The 26,095-nt window shown below is 50.1% G+C and overlaps 1 protein-coding gene across 1 annotated transcript in view; it reads left to right on the forward strand.

Moving 5' to 3' along the window:
* FHAD1 (forkhead associated phosphopeptide binding domain 1) overlaps window positions 1–26,095 on the forward strand; it is a 131,332-nt gene that overhangs the window by 95,354 nt on the left and 9,883 nt on the right. Inside the window, exons 16-27 of the mRNA XM_060012343.1 lie at window positions 3,223–3,330; window positions 5,736–5,909; window positions 7,900–8,122; window positions 9,646–9,730; window positions 11,332–11,438; window positions 13,226–13,385; window positions 14,604–14,736; window positions 19,263–19,392; window positions 20,063–20,187; window positions 23,100–23,195; window positions 23,619–23,839; window positions 24,382–24,547. Coding sequence (XP_059868326.1) covers window positions 3,223–3,330; window positions 5,736–5,909; window positions 7,900–8,122; window positions 9,646–9,730; window positions 11,332–11,438; window positions 13,226–13,385; window positions 14,604–14,736; window positions 19,263–19,392; window positions 20,063–20,187; window positions 23,100–23,195; window positions 23,619–23,839; window positions 24,382–24,547 — 1,728 coding nt within the window. The remainder of the gene's footprint in view (window positions 1–3,222; window positions 3,331–5,735; window positions 5,910–7,899; window positions 8,123–9,645; window positions 9,731–11,331; window positions 11,439–13,225; window positions 13,386–14,603; window positions 14,737–19,262; window positions 19,393–20,062; window positions 20,188–23,099; window positions 23,196–23,618; window positions 23,840–24,381; window positions 24,548–26,095) is intronic.

Raw genomic sequence — 26,095 nt, forward strand, 5'->3', positions numbered from 1 at the left:
CTCCTGTGCGTCAGTTTCCTCATCTGTAACATGGGGAGGGGTACAGTCCCTGCCTCGCGGGATTAAATGAGTTAGTGTATATTAAGTACTTAGAACTGCACTCGCACACAGAGGGCCGTCTTCAAAAGCACTGCTGGCCAACTACCTAGGGGAGGGAGTTGCACTCCAGGGGAGACCCGCTGGGTTGGAGTCTGGGTCAGTCCCTCAGCCAGCATGCTCCTCGTCGTCGAAAAGTATTTATGATGCACCCAGCGTGGGCACAGTAGGAAAACACCCTCTTGGCGCCAGCCTCCTAGTTTCATAGACTCCAAAGTAGACCCTCCCTGGGCCGATGGACAGATAGAGACACAAACATTGCAGCGTAAGATGGAGTAGACGGTACACAACCAGCTCACACGGTGGTCACATCAAATAAGCACCAGGGGTCAGTGCCTTCTGGAAGAGATGAGAAGCACACCCTCAAGGACAGGGTGATGTGGGAGGGGGAAGGGGTGTCCAAGTGCCAGGCCCAGGCCGAGCCAGTGACATCCACTGCCACCAGCCTGGGGACTGGGCTTACCAGCCGGAGCCGCCATGAAAGGCAGGCCCCAAGGCTCAGAGGAGGGATGAACGCCCGAGTCATGCCGTGAAAGTCAAAGAAGGGCTCTCGGACCCAGGAGGCCAGGTGGCCGTGCCCTCAGTGACCTGTGATGGCATCTCCAGGAGCCGGACTGTAGGGACAGAGGGGGCACACACAGACATGTGCCGGCCCTCATGGAACTTCCAGAAACAAAGCTGGTGACTCAATGAATTGTTTAATTCAGTTTTATTCATCCATCTGCAAATATTTACTGAGTACCTACCACGTGCCAGACCTTATTGGGTGTCAGGGATACTGCAGAGCACTAGACGGACCACGGCCATGCCCCCCACTCTAGGGCGGAGGACAGACAACCATGTAAACAAACACAGGTGACTCCAGAGCCACAGGCTGTGGGGTAGACAAAACCAGGGTGGGTTAGAGAGTGGCCCGCCAGCGGGGAGGGCGTCTCCAAGGAGGTGACCTTGCGTAAGAACTGGAGGGCAGAGGGAACACCACGGGAACATCTGCGGGAAGAGAATGCCACTAGGTCAGGGGTTCCAAGTGCAAAGGAGAGGGACCGGAGTTTGCCAGAGGGACAGGGGCAGGACGGGAAGAATGAAATCAAGCTGGAACAAGACGGAAGCCAAATGGGTCAGAGGAAGAAAGCCGGAGGGAGACACACAGTAGGCTAAGCGAGGCATGGCAGCAGAGCTGGGTGGGCTAAAAGTGTCGATTCTGGTCCCAATTCCAGCTCTGCCCCAACATGCTGTGTGACTCTGGGCAAGCCCCTTGCCCTCTCTGTGTCCCCATCTCTAATGCGGGTGCTGTGACAGAGGTTTGTTTCGAGGAGTCCGTGCATGCATTGTGACCACCTCCGCAGGTGAGGTCAGAGTCCCGGTCGGGTGGGGAGGATGGAGTGCATGGCGGGATATGGGGGCTGGACAGGCAAGCAAAGACCTTGGGAGTGAGGCTGTGCCAGCCCCTGCAGGGAAGTGAGGTCAGAGTCCACACAGGGCGAGGGAGCTCCGACACAGAGCGAGCCTTGTTAAGGGGTAGAACCCAAACTGCGGTCATAGCTGCCCCCAGATCAGCCCTTATACAGATGGGCCAGGGGTGGGGCTTTAGAGTGTGGGCTCCCGCTGAGCAGGGTGGCAGACTCTGTGCCAGTCTACGTTTGAATACACAAGCATGTCTCCTGCCTCCAGGTAGGGTGGGGCTGGAATCAGGAGGACAGCTCAGGCCAGGTCCAGAAGCCAGGTGGCAGGGTGGCTAGGGCAGGGCACTGGCATCTGAACTGGCACCACCACTTCCAGATGGTGTGACCTTAATGCATTACTCATCCTCTCCCTGCCTCACTTACAGCCTCTGTGTCCTCACGTGCAGAATGGGGGGCAGACGCCACCTGGGGGCTCGCATTCAGTGCACGGTGCAGGGGCTCATGTTGCAGAATTTAGAGCGTGGGCAGTATCATCATCATCATTTTCATTTGTAATTTGCCAAGCGGCGCAGAATAAGAGAAGGGAGGGTGCCCTCCCGTGGGGCATGTGGCCTCTTACGTCAGGCAGGACACAGACTCGCAGGGTGGGGTCTGGACAGTCTTAGGCAGACTTGGCAGTGGGAAAATGCCAAGCCCATGCAGGGAGGAGAGTCAGAGCCCAGGTGGGGCGGGGAGGCCCGTGTGCAGAGCAGGGCAGGGGGGATGGAGGCCCAGGACGTAATGCTAGAACAGCAAGGCTGTCGGGAAGATCCTCTTTTCTCCAGAGCCACCCACCCCCAAAGTGTAACAATGTCAGTAGATTTTCTTTTTACCCAATAATGCATGTTCACTAAAGAAAATTTAGAAGATACAGACCAGTGAAAAGAAGAAAATATAAATTACCATAATCTCAATTCACCCCAAATAGCCATTATTTATATTTTGGTACATAGCTTTCCAGTCTTTTGTTTATGCATATATAAATTGTTGAAACTACAAGAGTTTCAACAACTGCAAACAGGGTTTCTCGACCCTACTCTGGCTGTTTCCCTCCTGGGGCTTGTGTAGTTGAAGCTGGGCTCCAATCCCCTCTCCATCACCGTATCTGTGGGGTATATGTTCTCAGTCCCAAACTGTCCTGGGCTTCAATTTCTGGACCCAAGCCTTTGTAGGCTGGAGAGAGACCGCCAGTGTCCTTTGAAGCCACAGGCGTCAGGCCTGCTGGCACAGGAGGTGTATCCCCCCACCCCCTCCCGCCCCCCACCCCTGCCCTTTGCCTCTCCTGCCCCACCTCCCAAGAAGCCAGGTACTTCCCAACAAGGGACCACACTGGTGCCGTCACCTGTCCGTTTAGTAGTTTAGTTCGCGGCTCAGCACCAAATGCATTGACCTGAACACTCACCAGCCTGTCACTTCCTGAACACCAGCCCAGAAATCCTGAAAGACGAATAACTCTCTCTTTTAAGGACACAACTAACCAAGACGTGACTTGCGGGTTCTCACCATGCTGGGCACGCCACCCTTCTCACCTCTCTCTCCAGCGAGCACCCAGTGCCTTGAGCTCTCACTCCCAAACCCTGACTCACTGGTGTCAACGATTACTAATCCTGGCTTCCCCTTGCTGTTGTCACTTCCCTTCCTTTCTCGTGCACACACCCTCAAACCGCTTGTTGTTGACTTCCAGATTTCAGAGAGCAGCATCGCCTACGAGAAACACAAAGCGAAGGAGGCCATAGAGAAGGAAAAGAAAAAGGTGCAAGATCTGGAGAACCGCATAACCAGGCAGAAGGAGGTATGAGTCTCAAAGAGGAAAAGACGTGGAGGAGCCAGCATGGCTGAGCACCAGGCTCTGGGGGCAGGCGGTCTGGGTTCAAATCCTACCTCTGCCACCCCCTGGCTGTGGGACACTAGGCAGGAGTTGCCACCTCTGTGCCTTGGTTTCCCCACTTATGAAATACAGATGATCCGATAGATCAACCTCATGGAGTTGTGAGGCTAGATTGCTAACATACACAGAGACAAGCGCCTGGCACTCAGTGAATGCTGCTTGTTTTATTGTTGTTGTTGTTGTTGTTGTTATTATCTCACAGCCAGGAAGTGGAGGGGCAGAATCTGAACCCAGGACTACCTGACTCTAGGACTTCTCATCATCACCCCTCCTCTCTCTATCCTTGACCTTGGTGTAGGCTCAGCTGCCCGGGGTCACAGAGGGGGCAGCAGGATACAGATGCCTGAATGTCTGATCGCCTTGGTGCTATTTCTCCACCAGAATCTGTCATCATCGCTATCATCACCTTCATAATCAAACCACGTTTATGATTATTACTGAGAGTAGGAGATGCAGGAGAAGCAGAAGTTGTTGCACAGGACCCTGTCTTAGGCACCTCCAAGCTGGAGGACTGAATTCACCCCTCCTGGGTCCCAACAGTACAAGACACACATACACACACACACACACACACACACACACACACACACACACGCAAGCCGATATCTCAAAAGTCAAGGCACGTGATAAACACACAACCTGACAATAGTGGGTTAAATTTAAATACAGGTAAATACAATTTCAAAGGATTTTCAAGACCAGATGGGGCTGGGACTTCCACGGTGGTCCAATGGTTAAGAATCTGCGTTCCAATGCAGGGGACGCGGGTTCGATCCCTGGTCGGGGAACTAAGATCCCACATGCCGCAGGGCAACTAGGCCTGCATGCGCTACAGCCCACGCGCCACAACTAGAGAGGAGCTCGCACGCCGTCACGAAGAGCCCTCTCACTGCAACGAAAGATCCCGCATGCCGCAACAAGGATCCGATGCAGCCAAATAAATAACTAAATAGACCAGATGGGACTAAACAGATCTTCAAGTCCATTCACATCGATCTTAGATCGTTTTCTTCAAAGAAAGGTTCCCAAATATTACCATACATAGAATCACTTGGGGGTTATTTTCTTCTTCTTCTTTTTCTTTTTCTTTATTTGGCTGCGCCGCACAGCACGCGGGATCTTAGTTCCCCAACCAGGGATCAAACCCATGCTCCTTGCAGTGGAAGCATGGAGTCTTAACCACCAGACTGCCAGAGAAGTCCCCTGGGGGGGTTGTTTTGGATTAAATAATGTTCATGAAAAGGCTACATGCAGTATGATTCCGACTATATGACGTTCTGGAAAAGGCAAAACTATGGCAACAGTTAAAAGATCAGGGATTAAAAAAAAAAAAAAGATCAGGGATTGGTTAGGGGAGTGGTGGTGAACAGAAGGAATACGTAGGGTTTTTAGGGCAGTAAAACTATTCTGCATGGTACTCTAATGGTAGACACATGTCATTGTACATTTGTCCAAACCCACAGAATGTGCAATACCAAGAGGGAACCCTAACGTAAACTATGGACTTTGGGGGACAATGATGTGTGGAGGCAGGTTCATCAGTGTAAGAAATGTACCAGTCCGGTGGGGATGTTGACCGTGGAGGAGTCTGTGCATGTGATGGGGGCAGGAGTTCATGGAAACTCTGTACTTTCTGCTCAATTTTACTGTGAACCTAAAACTGCTCTAAAGAATGAAGTCAAATAAATAAATAAAGTGCGTCCAGCCCCAGCACAGTGCCTGTCACGAAGCCCACATTCCACAGTGTTGGAGAATGGACCCAAGGAGGAGAGTAGAATTTCGACAAAGATCGGAAGAATGGGTCCCGGGAGGAGGGAGAAGGTGTTGAGGACATGGCGACCAGAGTCCAATCTTGCCGGGGCCCCACGGGACGAGGGGAGGTCATCCCACGGCCGAAGCCACAGAGGAAGATGGAGGAGTGTCCTGGAGGCAGGTCCTGTGACGAAGGGGTGAAGGAACTTGGCACATTTATCCTGGAAAATAGATTTAGGGAGAGACATGACAGCCCTCCTCAAATATTTAAAGGGCTGTCTCATAAAAGAGAAATAAAACTTGCTCGATGAGCTCCAGGTGACAGCACTGAGCTCAGAGACGAGAAATCTCAAGTAGACAGATCTCAGCTGCATATAAAAAAAGAGTTCTGTAATCATTGGAACCTTCCAGAGAAAACATGGGCTTTGGACTTTAAAAGGATCAACAGAACAATACCAGAACAGAGGTCACCTCCTCTCTGAAAACAGGGGAGGGAGAGGCTAGGGTAGATATTTATACCTGAATTTCTGTTAATTTGATGTTTGCTGTTTGTCTAGGAGATAGATTTAAAAATGCAAAAAGAAGACATTTTAAATGATAAATTAAATGATGCATTGGCCATGGTAGAAAAGACTCAGAAAACAAAGACGGCTGAAAGTCTAAAAGCAGAGAGCCTCACCATGAAATTAAGTGAAACATTAGCTGAACTGGAAACTGCTAAGACGAAAATGGTAAGTCAGTGCCTTCTGGGGACGGGAGAATTCTCCCTTCAATGCGAGATCATGATGCCATGAGGATGCGTGGTGTAGACCAGGGGTTCTCAGCCTCTGCACTGTTGATGTTCTGGGTGGGGTAACTCTTTCTCATGTCCTGTGCATTATAGGATGTGTAGCAGCATCCCTGGTCTGTACCCACGAGATGCCAGTGGCACCCTTCCCCCAGTGTGACAACCAAAAATGTCTTCCAACTTTGCCAAATGTCTCTGGCAGGGTCAAATCACCCTCTGCTGGAAGCATTAGTTTAGTATAAAAAGTAAACAGAAGCTAAGATGACGCCCTCTGTCCAGGGTCTTCTAAGATGTTGTAATTCAGGGTCTTCACAGGATCAGGCTGAAGCACTGAGCAGCCCCAGAATTTAGGGATCAGCGACTATTCCTCAGACGTTAAGATAATGTTTTTCAATTTCATCTCAGCATTCAAGGCCCTCCACCATCAGGGCTCAATGTTGCACCCACCTGTCCTTCATACATTGAACAGACAGGTCTGTGGACAAGGAGTTGATGAGGATTGACCTGGCAGAAGTGCACAGAGTGAACCTGAGTGGGACTGGACTTGGAGACACCAGCTCGGGGCGTGGCACGTTGTTGCTGTAGTCCTGAGTCATAGGACCTGGACACTCGGGGCAGCAGAGGAGGGGAAGGAAGGAGTCACTCTGGAGACAGTGAGCAGAAAAAATGGCAGGACTCGACAACTGACTGACAGGACAGGAGCACTGAGAAGAGGGAGGAACCAAAGGAGGCGGGCGAGCTTGGAGCCAGGGCACCGGGCGGGCTGATGACACACGGTGGAGATGCGGGGAAGATGGGGGTCGGGGTTTGTGTCGGGGGGGGGTCTCTTGTGGGAGAGGGGCTGTCTTCTGGAGAAGGTGAAGAATTCAGACTGAGACGAGGGTGGGGTACCAAGTTCAAAAGTTGCCCAAACTTTTGGCAGGGCGATAAAATAGATTTGGGGCAGGAAGCAAGACATGGGAACAAAATTTGGAAGATAGCCTTGGGGGAGTGATTGTTGAGACAGCAGGCACGTGTGAGCGTCTCAGGCAGAGAATTTACGCATCTGGAGAAGATCAGAGGCTCAACGTGTTAAGGGAATCAGGAGGAGGAGGATGACGTCATCCAGGTAGCAGGAGAATGATGTCATCCCGAGAGGGGAGGAAGGTGGGGGGCGGTCAAGGGAAAAGTTCTGACTCACCATCAGGGGACCACTGATTATTTTTGGGTTTTTTTGTTTGTTTGTTTTTGCGGTACGCGGGTCTCTCACTGTTGTGGCCTCTCCCGTTGCGGAGCATAGGCTCCGGACGCACAGGCTCAGCGGCCATGGCTCACGGGCCCAGCCGCTCCATGGCATGTGGGATCTTCCCAGACCGGGGCACGAACCCGTGTCCCCTGCATCGGCAAGCGGACTCTCAACCACTGCGCCACCAGGGAAGCCCCATTTTTGTTTTTAAGAACTACAAATTCATTCACTTTTCTCTTATAAAATTGTTCACTGACTAATTCAACCCACACTTACTGAGCATCTGGGTCTAGATGCTGTGACAGGGATCTAGACACTGATGCTGTGGGCATATTGGTAAATAAGAAAGGGTAAGTTTCTGCTCTCATGGAGCTTACATTCCAGTGGGAGCAAGAAATAAAGACAAGAGATCATTCAGATGGTGATAAGTGCCTCAGGGGAAATAAAACAGGATCATGTCTCCTTCAGATAGGCAGTCAGGGAGGGTCTCTCTGAGGAGGTGACATTGGAGCTGAGGCCTGTCACATGAGGCGTCAGCCATGCGAGGAGCTGGGGGAAGATTGTACCGTGCAGAGGGAACAGCACATGCAAAGGTCCTGGGGCGGGGCAGAGCTTGGTGCTGGTGGGTGCAGGGAGCCCATGTTGTTATTGCTGTTATCGTCCTCTTATCCAGCTCCCAAGATCATGTTAACCACGTCTGTTTTCCCAGATCATGATGGAGGAGCGGATGCAGCTGCAACAGCTCACAGTAAGGGCCCTCCAAGAAGAACAGGAATCCCAGAAGCACGGATTTGAAAAACAGATCATGGAATACAAGGACCAAATCAAACAGCACACCCAGACGATTGTGAGTCTTGAAGAAAGACTCCAGAAAGTGACCGAACACCGTAATAAAATAGGAGAGATTGCAACGTTGAAGGACAATGACCCAGGTTGGTCCAGAGAGACGCCGAGGAAATCTTAGTGTTCAGGGCAGGTTCTGATGACCCTGTGGGTCCCCCTAGACTGATGCAGAAGAAAAGTCTGCGCCTCATTTAAAAGCTCCTCTATTGTCTGGAGGCCTTTTCTTCTTGTTACACAGCAAGGTTAGGCGCCCTCAAGGCCCAGGTTCAACAGAAGTAACAGCAATGAGCAGGGACAGCCTTTGTGCCGAGCCGGTCAGCCAGCGAGGGGCACAGTCTGCCGGGGCTGTTAGGGGTGTCAGAGCAGCACCACGGGAATCATCTTTTCCATGTGGAAACATCCCGTGCAGGGGCCTTTCAAAGGCATCTCTCTGCCATCAGCAATTTGCAACTTTGTCTAATGCACTTTTATAACCAGCTGGGGTTTATCTCTTTAAAAAAAAAAAAAAAAAAAAGAGGCTGAAGAAAGAACTCAAGAGTTGTGAGCACTTGTTCGCCCTGAATGACCAAGGTGATGCGTAAAGCTAAAGACAGTGAGCTCTTGGAAAAGAGTTCTGGAAGTAGAGGCCTCGGGCCAGGGCTTCTCATCCTCGGCACTAGTACTGCCATTTGGGCTGGAGGGCTCTTGGTTGGGGGCCGTCCTGTGCACTTAGGCGCTGAGCAGCCACCCCGGCCTCTACCCACCGGATGCCAGTAGCCCCCACCCCCACCCCAGTGCGACAACCAAAAATGTCTCCAGACGTGGCCAAACGTCCCCTTCAGGGTAAACTCCCCACTGGTTGAGAACCGTGGTCCTAGCCTCAAGCCAGTTGACAAGCTGTCAGGGCTCACCTCGTGGATTCATTCACTCAACGTGCATAACTGATCATCTATTATGTGCCAAGCTCATTCTAGGCACTGGGGGTTCAGCAATGGACAGGCCAGGCAGCTAGCCAAATCGCTGCCCTGACAGGGGACCCAGGATGGACAGGGCACCGTGGCACGGGCACAGGACGGGACTCAGTCTCCCAGCCCAAGTCCAGGTCGGAGGGAGGATGTTTCAGCTGGGACCCGAGAGCGACTACATCTTTGTCACCCCACTCTTAGCTCCATGCCTGCCATCAAGCAGGTGCTCCCTAAGCATCTGTCGAACGAATAAATGAGTGGGTGAACTGAGGGTGAGGGCGGAAACTGGAGGCGTGGGCTGAGGAGTAAGTGGGAGGTGAGGACAGGACGAGACTCTCATCTGAGCGGAGAGCAGGAAATAGGGCAGGAGGTGCGACCCAGGGGTTAAGGCTCCACCCCTCCTGCGCCCATCTCCTCGTCTGTCAATGGAGTCAGTGATCCCTGCCTTAGAGAGTAGCTGGGAAGATTTCATGAGCTCATACATGGTGCGGCGGGAGGCGGCAGCCTGTGACACAGAACACACGTTGGTTCCCATTAGGTGGAGAGGGCTGGGGGCATAGGGAAGCTTTGTAAGTTGAGAAAGACATAGGTGTGTTGATAAGCAAAGGGGAAGGAAGACATCCGTTGTGTAAGGACTGTGGTGACGCTGGCCTGTCCCTCTGATTCAGCCCAGGAGGGGGAAACACAGCAAGACCCTGTGGCAGCACCTCCGGTGGAGAGCACCGCCAAAGACGCAGTGTGTGGACACCTGATGTGAGTACCCGACTGGACCCCTGCTTCTGGCCACGTTGTCAGAGTCTGCAAAAAGGAGTTGAGTCTGGGCTATTCTTGCTGGTATTTGAGTTTTTCGATCCCTTTAGTTTCTCGATCATGTTCAAATTCCAACTCAACACTCTCCAGGTGTGTGGCCCCGGGCAGGTCACATCACCTCCTGTGCCTCGGCTTCCCTGCTGGTGAGATGAGGTACATGAATGCCAGCTAATGCTATGACTGGCTACTTTTTCCAAGTACCTGCTCGAGGCAAGTGCATTCCTGGGTATTATAAGCAGGTTTCAAACACCACTTGGTGGAGTGGGTCCTGCAGATGGTTCAAAGTTAAGAGGTTGGACTAAACGACCTTGAAGCTTCCTCCCAACCCCAAAGTCCATACCTGGAGCCACAAAGAGCTGACAGTTTCCAGGGAAACAAAATCCATGAATGGGAAAGATCCTGAAAGCCACTGACAAGCAGTGTCCAAACAGTAGGCAGGAATGTGATGCAGAGAAAGGATTCAGAAAGTTTCTCGAAAAAGACGAGCCACCAGCCTGAGCCCTGTGCCACGTACCAGTTACCAAAGTCTAACGTCACAGGGGTTTTACCTCAAGAGGGCAAAGATACTCAGATACTCAGCCTCCATGTTCTGAAAAGTTCCTAACTGACTCCTCCTGGTAGAAAGAGCTCTCTCTAAAGACAGCAGTAGCCACGACCTGGAGAAGAATCAGCACCACGTTACTCTTCTCTGGTCCACTTCCTTAGCTGTGGACACCCTTGAGGCAGAGTTTCATCCTCAAGTTGGAAGAGTTATAGCCAAGGAGTAGAGAGAGAGACACACAGATAGACAGACACACACACACAGCACGCGTCTCTCAGGGCTGGGATGTCTCACCCTTGCTCATAACTCCCCTCAGGGCACCTCTCCCGCTGTCACGCTGGGCCCCTTCCCACGGAACACTGCTTCCCTGTCAGCCACCCTGATCGTCATGGTGCCAAAGACGTCCTGCCCTCTGGGGCATGGGGCCAAAGAGCTGCCCTCATCCCACCCTCCCTGTGTCCTCCTTGATTTTCTGGGCCCCAGGGCCCACACTTCTGCAAAGGGCCCCATGAGCACCACTCACTCACGTGGTACCACGTCTCTCCATCAGGAATTAAAAGAAGCTGGTGAGAGAACGGAAGCCATACCGTCCTCTTCTCTCTCCTCTTCCTCGTCCTCAAAGAATCCCTGAACCCACAAAAAAATAGTCTTCCTTCCTCTTTGCACCAAAGATCAAAAGTCCACAAGAGCATTGGTTCACGCTGACAGACGCTTGAGCAGCAAGAGGTTTCAACTTCATACTAGTCATATCTCAACCTCAGAGCGAACCCGGCCGGGATCCTTTGTTCTGTCTCCATGTATTTCTTTGTAATGAAGGTGGATCAAAATGGATTTTTGTTTTGAGAATTTTTAAAGAGTGTGCTTATCGCCCTTGCTGGGACTGGCATCACGCGGACCATCATTGACTGGGGATCACTTTGCCTTTGTACTTGGCCCCTTCCAGGCACTCAAGACACCAGGGAGATTGCGTTGAACTGACTTGGTCTGTTTCTGTGAATTTCAGAGAGGACTTATTGACTGCTCAGAAGGAAATCCTGTCTCAGCAGGAGATCATCATGAGGTTACGGAGGAACCTCACTGAAGCCCATAGCCGAATGTCAGATTTGAGAGGTGTGTACACTTGCCCATGTCCCTTGATTTCCTGACCCACTTCAAGAAAGGAAAGAAACGTGTCTGAAGGGTTGGAAAGCTGGGCATTCAAAATCCCACTCAACCTGATTTCCTGGGCCGTCACCGTACTTTTAGCTCAGGGTCAGCAAGCGCTGTATCCTGGGTATTGAACTGATTCCTTTTGACATGGGGCTACAGGGAACATTCTCAGATGGCTCTGGACCTCTGTATGGAAACGCAACTTTCTTTTTTGGAGAGAATCTCTGATGACCACAGAGGATTTGTCTCTGGGGGCAAAGGCTTGGGGGTCAACCGTGGGCACCCCTGGGCAGGCCAGCCGGCACAAGTCCTAGCACCCAACAGCTTAGGGACCTCAAGTAAGGTGTCCCCCGGGCCTCTCCTTCCTCTGATGCAAAAACACCTGCAGCACGTCTGCCTCCCGGGGTTGATTTGGACGTCAGAGACCACTAGAGTAGGGGTGAAATAGCTGCGAGGTCCGCTCTCTTCTGGACGGACACAAGTCTGACTGAATATTCCTACTTGACCCTTCTTCTCCCAGACTTTTATTTTTGCCTCTCTTCTTCTTGCTTCTTAGAGCTGTCTTCTTTTCCCATCCCTAGCTTCCATCCAGCCAAAGGGCAGGAGTCGTGGGCTGTAACTAGGTTTGGGGAGGTGGAGGGAGGGTGAGGAACACTCCTCTCGTCCCCATCTCAAATCCTGTGCACCCCAGACCTTCAGTGGTGTTTGCTCCTGTGTCTGGACCAGCTGATGTCCCCAAGGCTTTTATGGCAGGATTTCTCAAAGAGTGATTTTTCCATACCAAGTTATGAGAACACGTGGGAGAGAGGCTACAGTGTCCAGTTCTAGAACGGGGAGGCGCTGGACCCGGTTCTGGATGTGCTGTTTATTAGTTGAGCGACTTTAGGCAAGTCCCCTGACCTCTGTGAACCTCAGTTTCTGCACCTGTGACATGGGGGTGTTACTAGGAACTGCCTTGTAGTGTTGCTTTGAAGACTCAAGGCAGTGTTGGTGTCTTTTTTCTGGCCCTGCGGCATGTGGGATCTTAGTTCCCCGACCAGGGATCAGTCCCTCGCCCCCTGCGCTGGAAGCGCAGAGTCTTAACGGCTGGACCGCCAGGGAAGTCCCAGTGTAGGTGTCTTACTTTGGGTTTTCCCACAAGCAGACCCCTAAGACCAGAATTCCACTGCAGGTGGTTTATTTGAGAGATGATCCCAGGGAAGACAGCAGTGGAGGTGAAGTAAGACAGGAGGGGGAAGAAAGCAGATAACGGCTGTGCTGGTCGGTCAGTGGGCATAGTGGGGGACTGAGGTTACTACTGCAGTGTGGTCGCAGGGGTGCCATCTGGGGTGGGAGGGAGCTGGGCTGTGTACCCCTGCCTGTCTCCACCGGTCCGTGGTTGGAAGCTGTTGCCTCTGGCAGGCTCATGAGCAGAGCAGTCTCCAGAGGCCTTAGAACGCCATAGGCAAACATGCAGAGCAGGCAGCCGAAGGTGCCCTAGCATGCCACAGGCTCACAGGTCCTGACAGCTGGGGCCGGGCAGGCGCCTCGCGGGCTGCCTCATGGCGCCAGCGCTCACTGAAAGGTAATGCCGTTTTGCTGTTTTGGGGGGGAAGACGCACGCAGACCTCCTGGCCGTTACTGAAGCCCCCAGAGCATCCCTGGAGGGTGGACCGCCTCGTGGCTCTTAGAGGCCTGGCAGAGCTGCTGTGGCCCTCGCGGAGACCCGGGGCGGGAGACCCCCTCACCAGCTTCCACGTCACTCCCAGGGGAGCTTAACGAGAAGCAGAAGGTGGAGCTGGAGCGGAATGTGGCGCTGGTCCAGCAACAAAGCAGCGAGCTGAGTGTGCTCAAGGAAAAGATGGCACAGATGAGCAGCCTGCTGGAGAAGAAGGACAAGGAGCTAGAGGCCCTCAAGCAGACACTCAGGTGGGTAGGAAGGTCTGCACGGCGGGTGTGTGGAGCCCAGGCACACCCAAGTGCCCAGGGAGCCTGGCACAGAGAGGCAGAGCAGGGGGCGGTGGGGGGGCGGTGCTCAGTCAATGCTGGTTGAAGAGTTGAATGAATGAGTAGATGAATGAATGACATACATTTCATTGCTTTACAACCTCATCATTTAAAACAAAGCTTTGCTCAGTTCTGTGCATCTAGACATTCCTGCCCAATATTCCAGATGAGTCTCAGCTTAAATGCCACTTCCTCCAGGAAGCCCTCCATCATTTGCCGCCACGAAACATAGCCAAGGGCTCCTGCTCTGCCTGGGGTCCATCAGCTGCTTCATGCCACTTGAGCGAACCCTTCTCACACAGCCAGGCTGCTCCCACCTGCTGATTGTCTGCCTTCCCCATGAGAACCCCTGTGTAGACTCTATGACTCCCCAGCATTCACACGGTGCCTGGCATATAAAGGAACGTAGTAAATATTGACTGTACAAAGGTATAGACTGGAGGTGTCAGAGGTCAGCTTAAACTAAATATATTGTTGTCCCACGGATTCGTCTCAAAAATACATGTGAGTTTGCATTTCCATCTATAGTGTATCCATATTTTGACATAAGATTAATGTTTTTCCCAAGAAAGTTTGCGTAGAATTGATATCTCATGTGTACCCTGTAGCTTCATGTGCTTCGTGGTTCATGGCCAAGGCAGATTCACATAGTGATTAAAAGAATAGCCTCCAGACCCAGGCTGCATGGATTCGAGGCCAGGCGCCTTCACCTACAAGCTCCACAACCACAGGCAAATTGCTATATGTCTCTCTCCTTGTCTGTAAAACGGGGCAAGCAGAGTCCCCACCTCATGGGACTTCTATGAGAAATAGAAGGGTTGACACATAATAAGTGTTAGAAACAGCAGACACACAGTAAATACCCCCCATGAATGTCACAGCAGGTGTCCCGCAGACCCAATGCAGGAAGCAAGGATGGGTAGGGGCCTGCCTGTCTGGTCACTGTAGCCTTAAGTCCCCCGAAGCTCATTTCCCTAGAAATCTTCGGGCAGTAGACTTGAAGGCTCAAAGATTTTGGTTCCCTGTAAAAATGGGGGTCCCTTTTCCAATTCTGTTCGTGGGTACAAAGGTCATTCACGGTTCCCGGAATGCATGCTGCCAACCACTCTGCTGCCCAGTGTCTCATCTTCTCTGTCCTAGGGCCTCCCAAGAGAAACACAGGCTCCAGCTGCACAAGGAGAGGGAACAGAAGGCCAGGAACGCAACCCAGACGTGTGACATCTCGGTGCAGATAGAACCAATCCACACCGATATTTTCTTGAGCAGCCAGGAGGTGAGTGCCTGCCCTGTCCCTGGGCAGCTAGAAAGACAAGCTAAGAAAGAGCCCAGCAGTGGCTTTCTTTGTGCTTTTTTTTTTTTTTTTTTTAAACAGGGTGATGTGAGGTTCCAGTTTGAATGAGAAGGCACAGCTGGGGAAGGGCGGTCCAGGCAGGGTAATGGCCACTACAAAGGCCCTGAGGCAGAAATATGTTTCAGGAGGAATATATGTGGGAAGGAGGGCAGTTTGGGATCTAGGAGAACTTTTACTTTTATTATTATTTTGTGTGTGTGTGTGTGTGTGGCTGTGTTGGGTCTTCGCTGCTGCACGCAGGCTTTCTCTAGTTGCGGCGAATGGGGGCTACTCTTCTTTGTGGTGCACAGGCTTCTCATTGCTGTAGCTTCTCTTGTTGCGGAGCACAGGCTCTAGGCACACGGGTTTCAGTAGTTGCGGCACGCAGGCTCAGTAGTTGTGGCTCGCAGGCTCTAGACTGCAGGCCCAGTAGTTGTGGCGCACGGGCTTAGTTGCTCCGCAGCATGTGGGATCTTCCCAGACCAGGGATCAAACCTGTGTCCCCTGCATTGGCAGGCGGATTCTTAACCACTGAGCCACCAGGGAAGCACCTTTCTTTGCTTTTGTAAACATCTTCATTTTAAGTTCCAAAAATATTACTTGCTTATGTGAAATGTATGTTATCAACAGCTTGGCACGTGTGCCATCAGACCTTTTCCTCACAGAAACCACCACGCGCTCATACAGTCAGGATTGTGCGGTGGTTGAAGGTCAGGCTTGGATTCAATTCCAATCTTGACTCCTCCACTCAGAAACCCTGTGACCTCAAGGATGCACCTGAGTACCAATTCCCTCATCTGGGAAGTGGGAGTAATCCAGTCACCGCCCCCCCATGGGGTTATTGAGAAATGAATTTATACACACAAACATGCTCAAACTTACATATACATATATTTATTTAATAGGGTTTTTTCAAAACATGGTATCAAGCCGCATATATTCTGCAACTATTTTTTTCTCACATAAGACTATTTAATGGGCATATTGTCAAGTAAGCATGTAAAGATCTACCTCATTCTTTTAAACGGCAGCAATGAATTCCATCACGTCCCTTTTATCCAACCAGTCCCGTATTGATGGACATTTGTTTCTACTTCCACACGTTGCTGTAGTGAATATCCTTGTAAGTATGTAGAACAAATTCCTAGATGTGATTCCGAGATGTCCAGAGGACAGCCTAAACTGTGCTTGGCATGGCCAAACTGCCTTCCCAAAGAGCCATGCCACTTACACTCCATGGCTGACTCTTGGCAACCTCTGCCCAGAGGCCTTTGCATGCCTGGAAGTCCCAGCGGCGCAGCACACAGGGATCGTGTCCTAGAGCGAGAACAGCCTTCAGCACGCAGTCCTCAACGGTGGCGCTCGCCTCTGTCCCCGTGGCAGGGGCTGTGATGCTCCCCATTGTACGTGGGCGGCTGACTGTGGGGATGGCGCTTCCTCGAGGCCCCAGGTTTCCTGGAGTCCAAGGATCTCCTTTGCTTTGTGAAACTAGAGAGCAGAGCGTTTCAGTAACGGGCTTTGGACTTTCACTTGGAGACAGGGCCAAATGTGGCAGCTTGCCTTCCTGCCTTCTCAAAGATGCCTTTCCCCTGCCAAAGAGCAGTGAGCCAGGGCCGCCCGCAGCGTGAAGGAAAGGGCTCAGTGGCCCAGCCCTCCGGCCCTGGCAACGATCACCATCCAGAGAACTTTAGCAGAGGTGTCTCCTCGTTACTAGGGCCACCTGGCGATGGGGCTGCAGCGGGTTCCGCAGCTGTGAGCTCCATGGGGCCGGAACCAGGTCTCACTCCTGTCGGAATCCAAGCTCTTCGTGCAGGACCCGGCCCATACTCATTCACACATTCAACAACTATTGAGCACCTGCTGTATGCCAGGCCCTATGCTGGGCTCAGGGGAGGATGCTCAGGGTCCCTGCCCACACCAGACCCCCTGCGACTCTGCACGTGTTTGCTGGAAAGGACTGTTGACCAGAGGCCTGTGATTTTTAGTTTCTGTGACGAGGAGGGGTTAGTTGAGGAAGATGGGGGAGGGAGGCCGCAAGATAAAAGTAAAAAGGATTTTTTCTGTCTCAGAACGGCTTTCCACACTCAGGCTACTTCCTGCTTTCTAAACCAGAGTGGGTCAGAGGGCTTAAGCATTGTATGAGAAAGAATCTCCATCTTCTCTAAATAAACGAATTCCCAGAAGAGCCATGAGTAAGGGTCACAGCGGGCTCCGGCGAGCTCTGCAGGCAGAGGAAGGGCTGTCACCCAGCCCGGCTACTGCGGCTGCCCCACCCCCAAGGCCGGCCACCCCTGCCCACCTCCTCCTCTCCAGCCTCCAGCGTGTGCTCACACACACACACACACATTCCTCGTGTTTACTCCCAAGGCAAACATACACCCTCAAAGAGAGGGAGGCCAGTGTAGAAAGAGCCTGGGAAGTAAGCTGGCTGTAGCCAGGGTTGGGCTCCCTCGAGGTCCTACTACGTGCAGCCGGGGGTAGAGTGCCCCCTTCTCTCAGGGACTGAGCCCTGGTCCCAGCAGGAACACTGGGGCAGACCCCTTCTGGCTCCATATTTCTTGAGCCCCTACTATGCCCGGGGAATAAGGCTGGGCCCTGGGAATAGCACAGTCTACAATGGAGACAAACTCTGCTCTCACAGAGCCCACATTCTGGAAAAGGGGAGACACAGGCAATAAACAAGTCAACGTCGAACAAAATGTCCAGCGGGAGTGAATGCTCTGAGGAAAGACACAGCAGGATTCGGGGCAGAGTAGCGTGTGGGAGGGGGCCTCCCAGGAGGAGACCAGGAGCAGAGCCTGAATGAAATGAAGGAATGAGTGGTGGGGACATGGGGTGAGAAGTGGCCCCAGGAGGACCTCAGGCGGCCCTGCTGGGCTCCCCGAGCGAGGCCATGAGCCTTGTGCCCATCGTGGCCAGCGTGGGGCCTGGCACATGTCACATGGGCCTTCAATAAGCCTTTGATGAATCAAGGAAGGAAGAGCAAATAAATGTCCCTTTCCCTCTTCTCTGCTTTGTTTACCTGGTAGCATTTATCACTTTCTGGAATTTGAACATGTCTTTCTGCTTGTTTGGTGTGTCTGCCCCATAGAAATGAGCCCCCAGCAGCAGAGCTTTCTGCCTGATTCCCCGATCTCTCCCTAGTGCCTAAAACAGTGTCTGGTGAGCACTGTCTCTCTGAACCAAAATTGTTATAAGATTGTGATAAAACAAACAAGTTGTCAGTTTCGTCCCTTTCTCGCCATTTTGACTGGGACCTTCCCTAGCCACAGTACTTACATCTGAAAACCATTCCCAACACCCCATCCCATTTCCAGTTTCTTTCTTTAATATCTATCACTGTCCACCATATATTTTCCATGATTATCTTGTTTATTGTCTGTCTGCTCACACTAGGATGCAGAATCTATGATAACAGGGATTTTGCCAGTTTTAGTCCCTGCTAAGTCCCCAGAGCCTAGAACAAGGCGTGGCACATAGACGTGCTCAGTAAACCTTTGTGGTATGAATGAATGAGTGGATGAATGAATCACTTACCCTAGGGAAGCACTGTTTAATTCGGAGTCTACGACAGGGCTTCAGGGGGTCCCTGAAGCTCCAGAAGTTGTCTGCAAATTTTTGTACGTGAATTTTTCTGGAGGAAGAAACCCGCATTCTTCCTATTCTCAAAGGGGAGAATATGTGCATGACCCTTAAGAGATGAAGAACTTTCCTGTCTGTGCCCTTCGTAAACCCAACTCTAGCGACATGGCTAGTGACTACCATATTGGATGATGCACATAGAGAATACTTCCGTTGTTGCAGAAACTTCTGTTGGACCACGCTGTTCCAGAGAGTCCAGGAGTCTCAGAGGAGTGTTTTCCTTTCTGCAGACCAGCCAGGAGTCCGCCCATCAAATTCCCTCGAGCAAATATTAAACCACCACCCTTTAAGAAGAAAATATCACATGTTCTTACCTAAAAAAATGCCCCTCCAGGGACTTCCCTGGCGGTCCAGTGGTTAAGACTCTGCACTTCCGCTGCAGGGGGCGCAGTTTCGATCCCTGGTCAGGGAACTGAGATCCCGCATGCCGCACGGTGCGGGCAAAAAAAAAAAAATGCCCCTCCAGGAGCGAATTTGATGTGATTGTTCAGAGATGAGACCAGAATGACAACAAGTGGAAACCCAAGCTTAGATGAATATTAGAAGAAAAAGAGAAATAAAACATGGGGATGGAACACAGAGGGGATCTCTTATTTATAGTGATGCTAAGTAGGTAGGAAAGTTGGAAATCTTCCTAGATGTGACTTTGTATTTGAAATGAAATTTTTAAATTCCTTCTCTGCTGAAGCCCCTTGATGATATTTTCCAAGGTACTAAGTAAGTGACAGGGTTTCTGCTGATCCATGATTTGTTCATGTTTCTTCAAATACAAGAGGGGGAGATTCTGATCCCTGATAAAGCCGCTGTCCTCACCATTCTGGCCACAGGAGCAGTCCTTCAGTGACGTAGGGGCCAAGTGCAAAGGGTCCCGACATGAGGAAGTCATTCAGCGTCAGAAAAAGGCCTTATCCGAGCTTCGTGCGCGAATTAAAGAACTTGAGAAGGCCAGCTCGTCAAGTAAGTTTCCTCCTTCTAGTCACCCGCTCTGTGCTGAGAGCCGTGGGCCCCAGACTTGAGGGTTCACTTTGGGGACTGACCAATTTGCCAGGACCACCATCTTCTATCCCCACCATTTCATAACTAAAAGGACATCGTTATAAAAAAAAAAAAGATGGGCAGGAAAAAAAAATTGGGGAGACATGATCTCAGAGTCAAGAGCAGGCCTTGATATTAAATAAACAGGATTTCATGAAAAACTCACAACCTTGTCCTTCTTTTTCTGATTTCACTGTGGCCCAGTGGAAACTTTTTCATAGACTGATGCTGTGCAAGGACCAACCCTGGGGAACTTCCCAGGATAAATACCCTGTTTAGAGGGAATAGGGCTTTCAAGAAGCCAAGCCTGCTGCTGGGTAGAGCACTGGGCCAGGACACAGAAGCCTGGGTTCAAGTCCATCCTCATACCTGTGGCCGAAGGTTCACCCTCAGTGCCTCAGCCCCGTGAGGCTGCAGCCTCATATTAGCTGTGTGGCCTTGGACAAGTCATTTCACCTCTCTGGGCCTTGATTCCTCACCTGCCAAGGGAGGATGGCCTGTGGTAAGTGTCCAGTAAATAGCAGCTGTGATTTTTACATGCAGTAACTTCTTCCTGAGCCTTTCTTTTGAGTGTAAATTATTTCTTTTATAGATCATAAGGACCACATGGATGGATCATTTCTAGACTTAAAGACCCTCAGGATGGAAAAAAATGTTCAGAAAATATTGGATGTAAAACCTGACTCGCCAACTTTTTCAAGAGTAGAGTTCCGAGCGGTAACCAAAGAAAATTTGTCTCTGCACTGACTGACACGTGGAGAGGGTGGGCATGAGGACAGACACTAGCCGTGTGCCCTGGCACCACTGTATACATCATTGGTTCGAGACCAGGTCCTCCCTGATGGGCCAGCACCTGTATGGACTGGTCAGTGCCTGGCCGTACCAGCGGTCCAATGTTTGAATAGAAAGGCGGCTTCCCATCATGTACAGCATGATGTAGCGTTGCACTGATGTTGGCCAGGTCAACCTCTGGGCCCTCCTTTTCACATCACATGTTATATTCTGCAGAAAATATTCAACAAGCTAATGTACAACATTATGTCACGAGCTTGCCTAACATTTGCTTTTTGCTATAAACTGAAAAACATGAACACATAAAGGGCAGCAGAAGGGAGCCATGATGACTAAGAAGACACAAGTTCTAGAATCAGAGATCTGTGTCCTAATCCCAGCTCTGCAAGCTCTGTGACCTTGGGCAGGCTCCTAACCTTTCTGGGACTTCATTTCCCAGCTGTAAAATGATGATGGAAAAATTAAAGGAGATAATTATGTAAAGTGCTTATCCCAGTGCCTAGCCCATAGTTATTATTAAACAGTATTTAAACAGTATTATCCAAGAAAAGCTTCCTTTCTTAGGGAGCATAGTTTGTATCTGCCAGGATTTTCAGAAGTAATTTGATTGTCAGGTTGAAGGTGCCCGTATCCTAAATGGATGCTTGATCGGGTGTTTGATTGACACATGACAGTGGACAGCTCAGGTCAGCGTTAACCACAGGACCTGCTGGGTGTGGCCTGCTGCAGCAGCTGGTCTAAACCAGCTTTTGGAAAAAATAATAAAGCCATCCTATCTGTACCCGCATTTTCTCCTACAATTTTTCTAGACATTTGCTCACACGTCTAGAGATGTGAGTCTTCAGAAACGTGTTGGTTTTCCTGATAAAATTGAACCTTCCTTCTCTGAGGTTGGGAGTAGAGGGACCATCTCCAGGTGGGGAGCTCAGCTGGATCTCACATCCTGATGATCCTGCTTCTAAGATTTACCTTCTCCTCAGCAACAAGCCCTCATCCCACCACTGACACCACAGAGCAGGAAACCTCCCAACTCTCAATCCTCCAAGGTTGGCAGTAATTAAACGAAAGAGCAGGAGGAAGAATAGCTGACATCTGTTAACTGCTTACTGTGTGCCAGGCGTTGAGCTCAGCTGGCTACATGCCTTATCTCACTTAGCCATCGTAGCAGCCTTGTGTCATAGTTACTATTATTGTCCCCATTTAACAGATAAGAAAAATTAAGGCTTCGGGAGGTCAAGTGCCTCACCCAAGGTCACAGAATAATGATTGAAGAAGCCATGGGTGTGTCCCTGGTGGTCTGTCTGCTAGGCTGCAGAGACCGGGTGGGGACTGTGTGATTGGATCCCGTAGCCCAGGTTCTTCCTTAGTGACCCTCCCCTCAGGAAAAGGGGGGGAATCTGGAGAGGTACAGAGGATGCCACTCAGGGTAGCTGAAGCCACTGAGCAGCATCTCAGGTTCTTTTTGCAGCAGATCTGCCCGGTTTATTGTCATCTTCGGATACCCTCTTTTATTCTCATCTCCACAGATACATAGACAAATATGGCCACTCTTATCTATCACAGTCACTTTGGGGGCCTTTAGATTTTTGTAGTTGTTTTTTTTTTAGTCTCAGAGGTTTTCAGGGTAGTGCCAACAAATGCTAGGGCTAAGAGACGGCAAGCATTAAAAGCCAAGTTATTTTCCAAGGAGGCTTATTATGGTTGTTTGTAGTCATTCAGATCAGGCCCCCTATTCAGTCTGGTGGCCTTTCCGTGTAGTCAGTTGGGCTTCCAGCAGCCAGCTGGCTGGTTGGGGTCTTAGGGAGATGCAGCTGCAAATACTACCTGCATTGGCTCTGGAAAGGGTCTGAAGTGACGCCCACCCACCAGGTTCCAGAGCTGGGAGAAGGTTTGGCCAAATTTTGTGAGGGTAGTTTCTGCTGCTTAGAAATGAGATTCCTTTCATAAAAAGGAGGGAGGCTATTTTCTACTTAACCTTCATTCATTCATTCAACAAACATGCCCACTATGCACCACTCAGTGCCAGGTGCCACGCTGGGCGCAAGGAGGGGGATAGTGAGCAAAGGCAACATGGTCCCCATTTCTCTGGAGCTTGTCTTCTCAACCTCGGCGGTACTGATGTTTTGAGCCAGGTAACTGTTTGTTTGGGAGACTGCCCTGTGTATCGTGGGGTGTTTAGCAGCATCCTTGTCCTCTACCCACTAGACGCCAGCAGCAATTATGACAAACACAAATGTGTCCAGGCATTGCTAAATGTCCTAGAGGGGGTAGGGTGGACAGAGTCACCCCTGGTTGAGAACCACTGGCCTAAAGGGAAGACAGACGAGACAGTGGCCAAAGAACGGCACAAGCGATGCATCATTTCAAAGGCAGTCGTGCTCCGAAGGGGTAGGAACACAGTCATAAAGAAAGCAGTTCACAGAGTCAGACTGGATTTAAAACCAACTCTCTTGGCATGGACACATATACACACACACGCTACCAAAGGTAGAATGGATAGCTAGTGGGAAGCAGCTGCATCGCACAGGGAGAGCAGCCCGGTGCTGTGTGTCTACCTAGAGGGGTGGGATAGGGAGGGTGGGAGGGAGACGCGAGAGGCAGGGGATATGGGAACATATGTATATGTATAGCTGATTCACTTCGTGATACAGCAGAAACTAACACACCATTGTAAAAGCAGTTATACTCCAATAAAGATGTTAAAAAAAAAAATCAACCCTCTCGAATTATTCTTTAGTAACTTTCCAGTTCTTCCATTATTCTTTGGGTTATTCTTCTGGATGCAGAAAATCATAATGGAATGCCAAGAGAGTTTTTTTTCTTTCTTTTCATTTCAGCCTCAGAATGGCCTTTCCAGCCCAGGGTCCATCATGGCCACTGAGAAGTTAGGGAAAACGGATGTGGCTGCGGCTTTAGATCTTAGTGAAAAGCTGGTAGGTACACCCAGCATCAGTCCCCTCCTGTCCAAAGCTGCGTGCCCTGCAAGTGGTTTAAACGTCAACCCCACATACATATTTATTTGTTAGAGTAGCTCCACGAGACCCATCTCCTATCCCAGCATGGGCTGGAAATTGCACAGCCAAATTCCTTGGAAGACTGGGTAGTAAGAGTGAATGTTTATGTCTGTTGTCATTCCCCCTCCCGCCCGCCACCCAATTCTCAAAAAGGTATAGTGTAAATGGATGCGGGGAAAATGAAAGTCGTACTAAAAGCCCCAAATGCACTCATTTGCAAAGCATGTGTTTCTTCTCTGCAATTGCAGAAAATGAATGAAACAGAATTAGACGTTTGCCTCCTCAAAGTGGCCACCAGCGGTCTTGGGCCAGGCCTCTTACCTGCGAAACGCTTTCTCGTAGTACATGGATATGAGCAAAACCCTCGGGAGTCTGATGAATATCAAAGATATGTCAGGTCACGTGTCCATGAAACACCTCTCCCCAAAAGAGAGGGAGAAGGTCAACCAGCTTCGACAAAGAGACCTCGACCTGGTGTTTGATAAGATCACCCTACTCAAGAACCAGCTGGAGAGAAAAGAAGAGCTTTTGAGGCGATACGAGAAAGACATTGAACAGCTCAGGTACGGCCCGTGTCCCCGGCAAAAGGCCCAGGCCTCCATTCTCCAGGCTAAACCTCGGGGCAGCTGCAGACCCGTAGGGACGAGGACAAGAGGACAGAGGCCTGGGTGTGGAGGGGGGAGGCGGGATGGTGACTCAGGGCCTGATGGACCCAAGTCTCTGGGCAAGAAAGCAGCAGTTAAAGTACCCTACTCTCTCTTAAGGAATAAGGTGCACCTTTTATGAATGTGTCTGATGTTTCACCACGTGTGTGCTTTTCATAATTCCATCATATTTTCAGGGGTATCAGCTCCCCCACCCTCTCTGGGAAGTTGGGAGGGGCTGGCAGCATAACCTTTGCCACCTTCATGCTACACTTCCACAGCCCATGGGCTATTTATTCTGCCCTCTATTCCCCAAATCTTCATCCTTCTCCCCCACTTGTAATGAAACCGCTAAGTTAGGCATATATGGAAGTGTTTTGAGAATCTCCCAGGTCGGGAGCATTGGTGGTGAGTTGAGAAAGATGAGGGGAAAAGAGACTTTGTCTCTCCTGTGTGCTCAGGCAGAGCAAAGTGTCGGTTCAGATGTACCAGTCACAGGTGGCAAAGCTGGAAGACGACATCTACAAAGAGGCCGAAGAAAAGGCGCTGCTGAAGGAGGCCCTGGAGCGCGTGGAACAGCGGCTGCACCGGGAGAAGAGGGTCAACAGGGCGATCAGGCAGCAGAAGGTGAGAGGTCCCTGCTCGGAGCAGAGCCTCTGAGGCTGCCCCTCAGCTCCCTTTAGAAGCAGCCAGCTGAGGTCCCAGTGGGATCCAGGCAGCACAGAATGCATTCGCCGATGCAAAGGAAGGTGGCAGAATAGCTTTAGCATTAGGCAGACCCGGGTTTAGACTCTTGTTCTACCATTTACTGTGTGACTTCAGGCAGCTTTCTTTCTTTTTTTATTTTTTAACATCTTTATTGGAGTATAATTGCTTTACAGTGTTGTGTTAGTTTCTGCTGTATAACAAAGTGAATCAGCTATATGCATACATATAACCCCATATCCCCTCCCTCTTGCGTCTCCCTCCCACTCTCCTTATCCCACCCCTCTAGGTGGTCGCAAAGCACTGAGCTGATCTCCCTGTGCCATGCAGCTGCTTCCCACTAGCTATCTATTTCCCATTTGGTAGTGTATATATGTCCATGCTACTCTCTCACTTCGTCCCAGCTTACCCTTCCCCCTCCCCATGTCCTCAAGTCCATTCTCTACATCTGTGTCTTTATTCCTGGCCTTCCCCTAGGTTCATCAGAACTTTTTTTTTTTTTATTCCATATATATGTGTTAGCTTAACCTGAGACTCATAGTCTAGCTTGTCTCTATTTTTTTAAACTTGTTTTTAATTTAATTTTTATTTTATATTGGAGTATAGTTGACTTGCAGTGTTGTGTTAGTTTCAGGTGTACAGCAAAGTGATTCAGTTATACATATACATATATCTATTCTTTTTCAGATTCTTTTCCCATATAAGTTATTACAGAATATTGAGTAGAGTTCCCTGTGCTATACAGTAGGTCCTTGTTGATTATATATTTTATATATAGTAGTGTGTATCTGTTAATTCCAAACTCCTAATTTATCCCTCCCCACCACATTTCCACTTTGGTAACCATAAGTTTGTTTTCAAAGTCTGTGAGTCTGTTTCTGTTTTGTAAATAAGCTCATTTGTATCATTTTTTTAGATTCCACATATAAGTAACATCATATGATATTTGTCTTTGTCTGACTTACTTCACATAGTATGATAATCTCTAGGTCCATCCATGTTGCTGCAAATGGCATTACTTCATTCTTTTTGACGGCTGAGTAGTATTCCATTGTATATATGTACCACATCTTCTTTATCCACTCCTCCATCGACGACATTTGGGCTGCTTCCATGTCCTGGCTGTTGTGAACAGTGCTTTCTGAGACTCATAGTCTAGCTCGTCTGTATTTTTTTAACTTGATAATTCGTGTATCTTATCTTGTTCTTTCTATTCAGATAACTATATTTTCTACCAGTTTTATTGAGGCATAATTGACATACAGCACTGTATTGAGCTTAAGGGTGTACAGCATAATGATTTGACTTACCTACCTCATGAGATGATTACCACAATAAGTTTAGTGAACATCCCGAATTTTTTTAAAGGCGGCTATTCTTCCTTTCATTGTTCTGCCAGGTGCTAGGGATACGCCGATGAATAAGCTCTCTGAGAATAAAGATTTTGGTTTGCCATTCTGAGTACCCAGA

This window comes from Delphinus delphis, chromosome 1, assembly GCF_949987515.2.
Source record: "Delphinus delphis chromosome 1, mDelDel1.2, whole genome shotgun sequence".
NCBI lineage: Eukaryota > Metazoa > Chordata > Mammalia > Artiodactyla > Delphinidae > Delphinus > Delphinus delphis.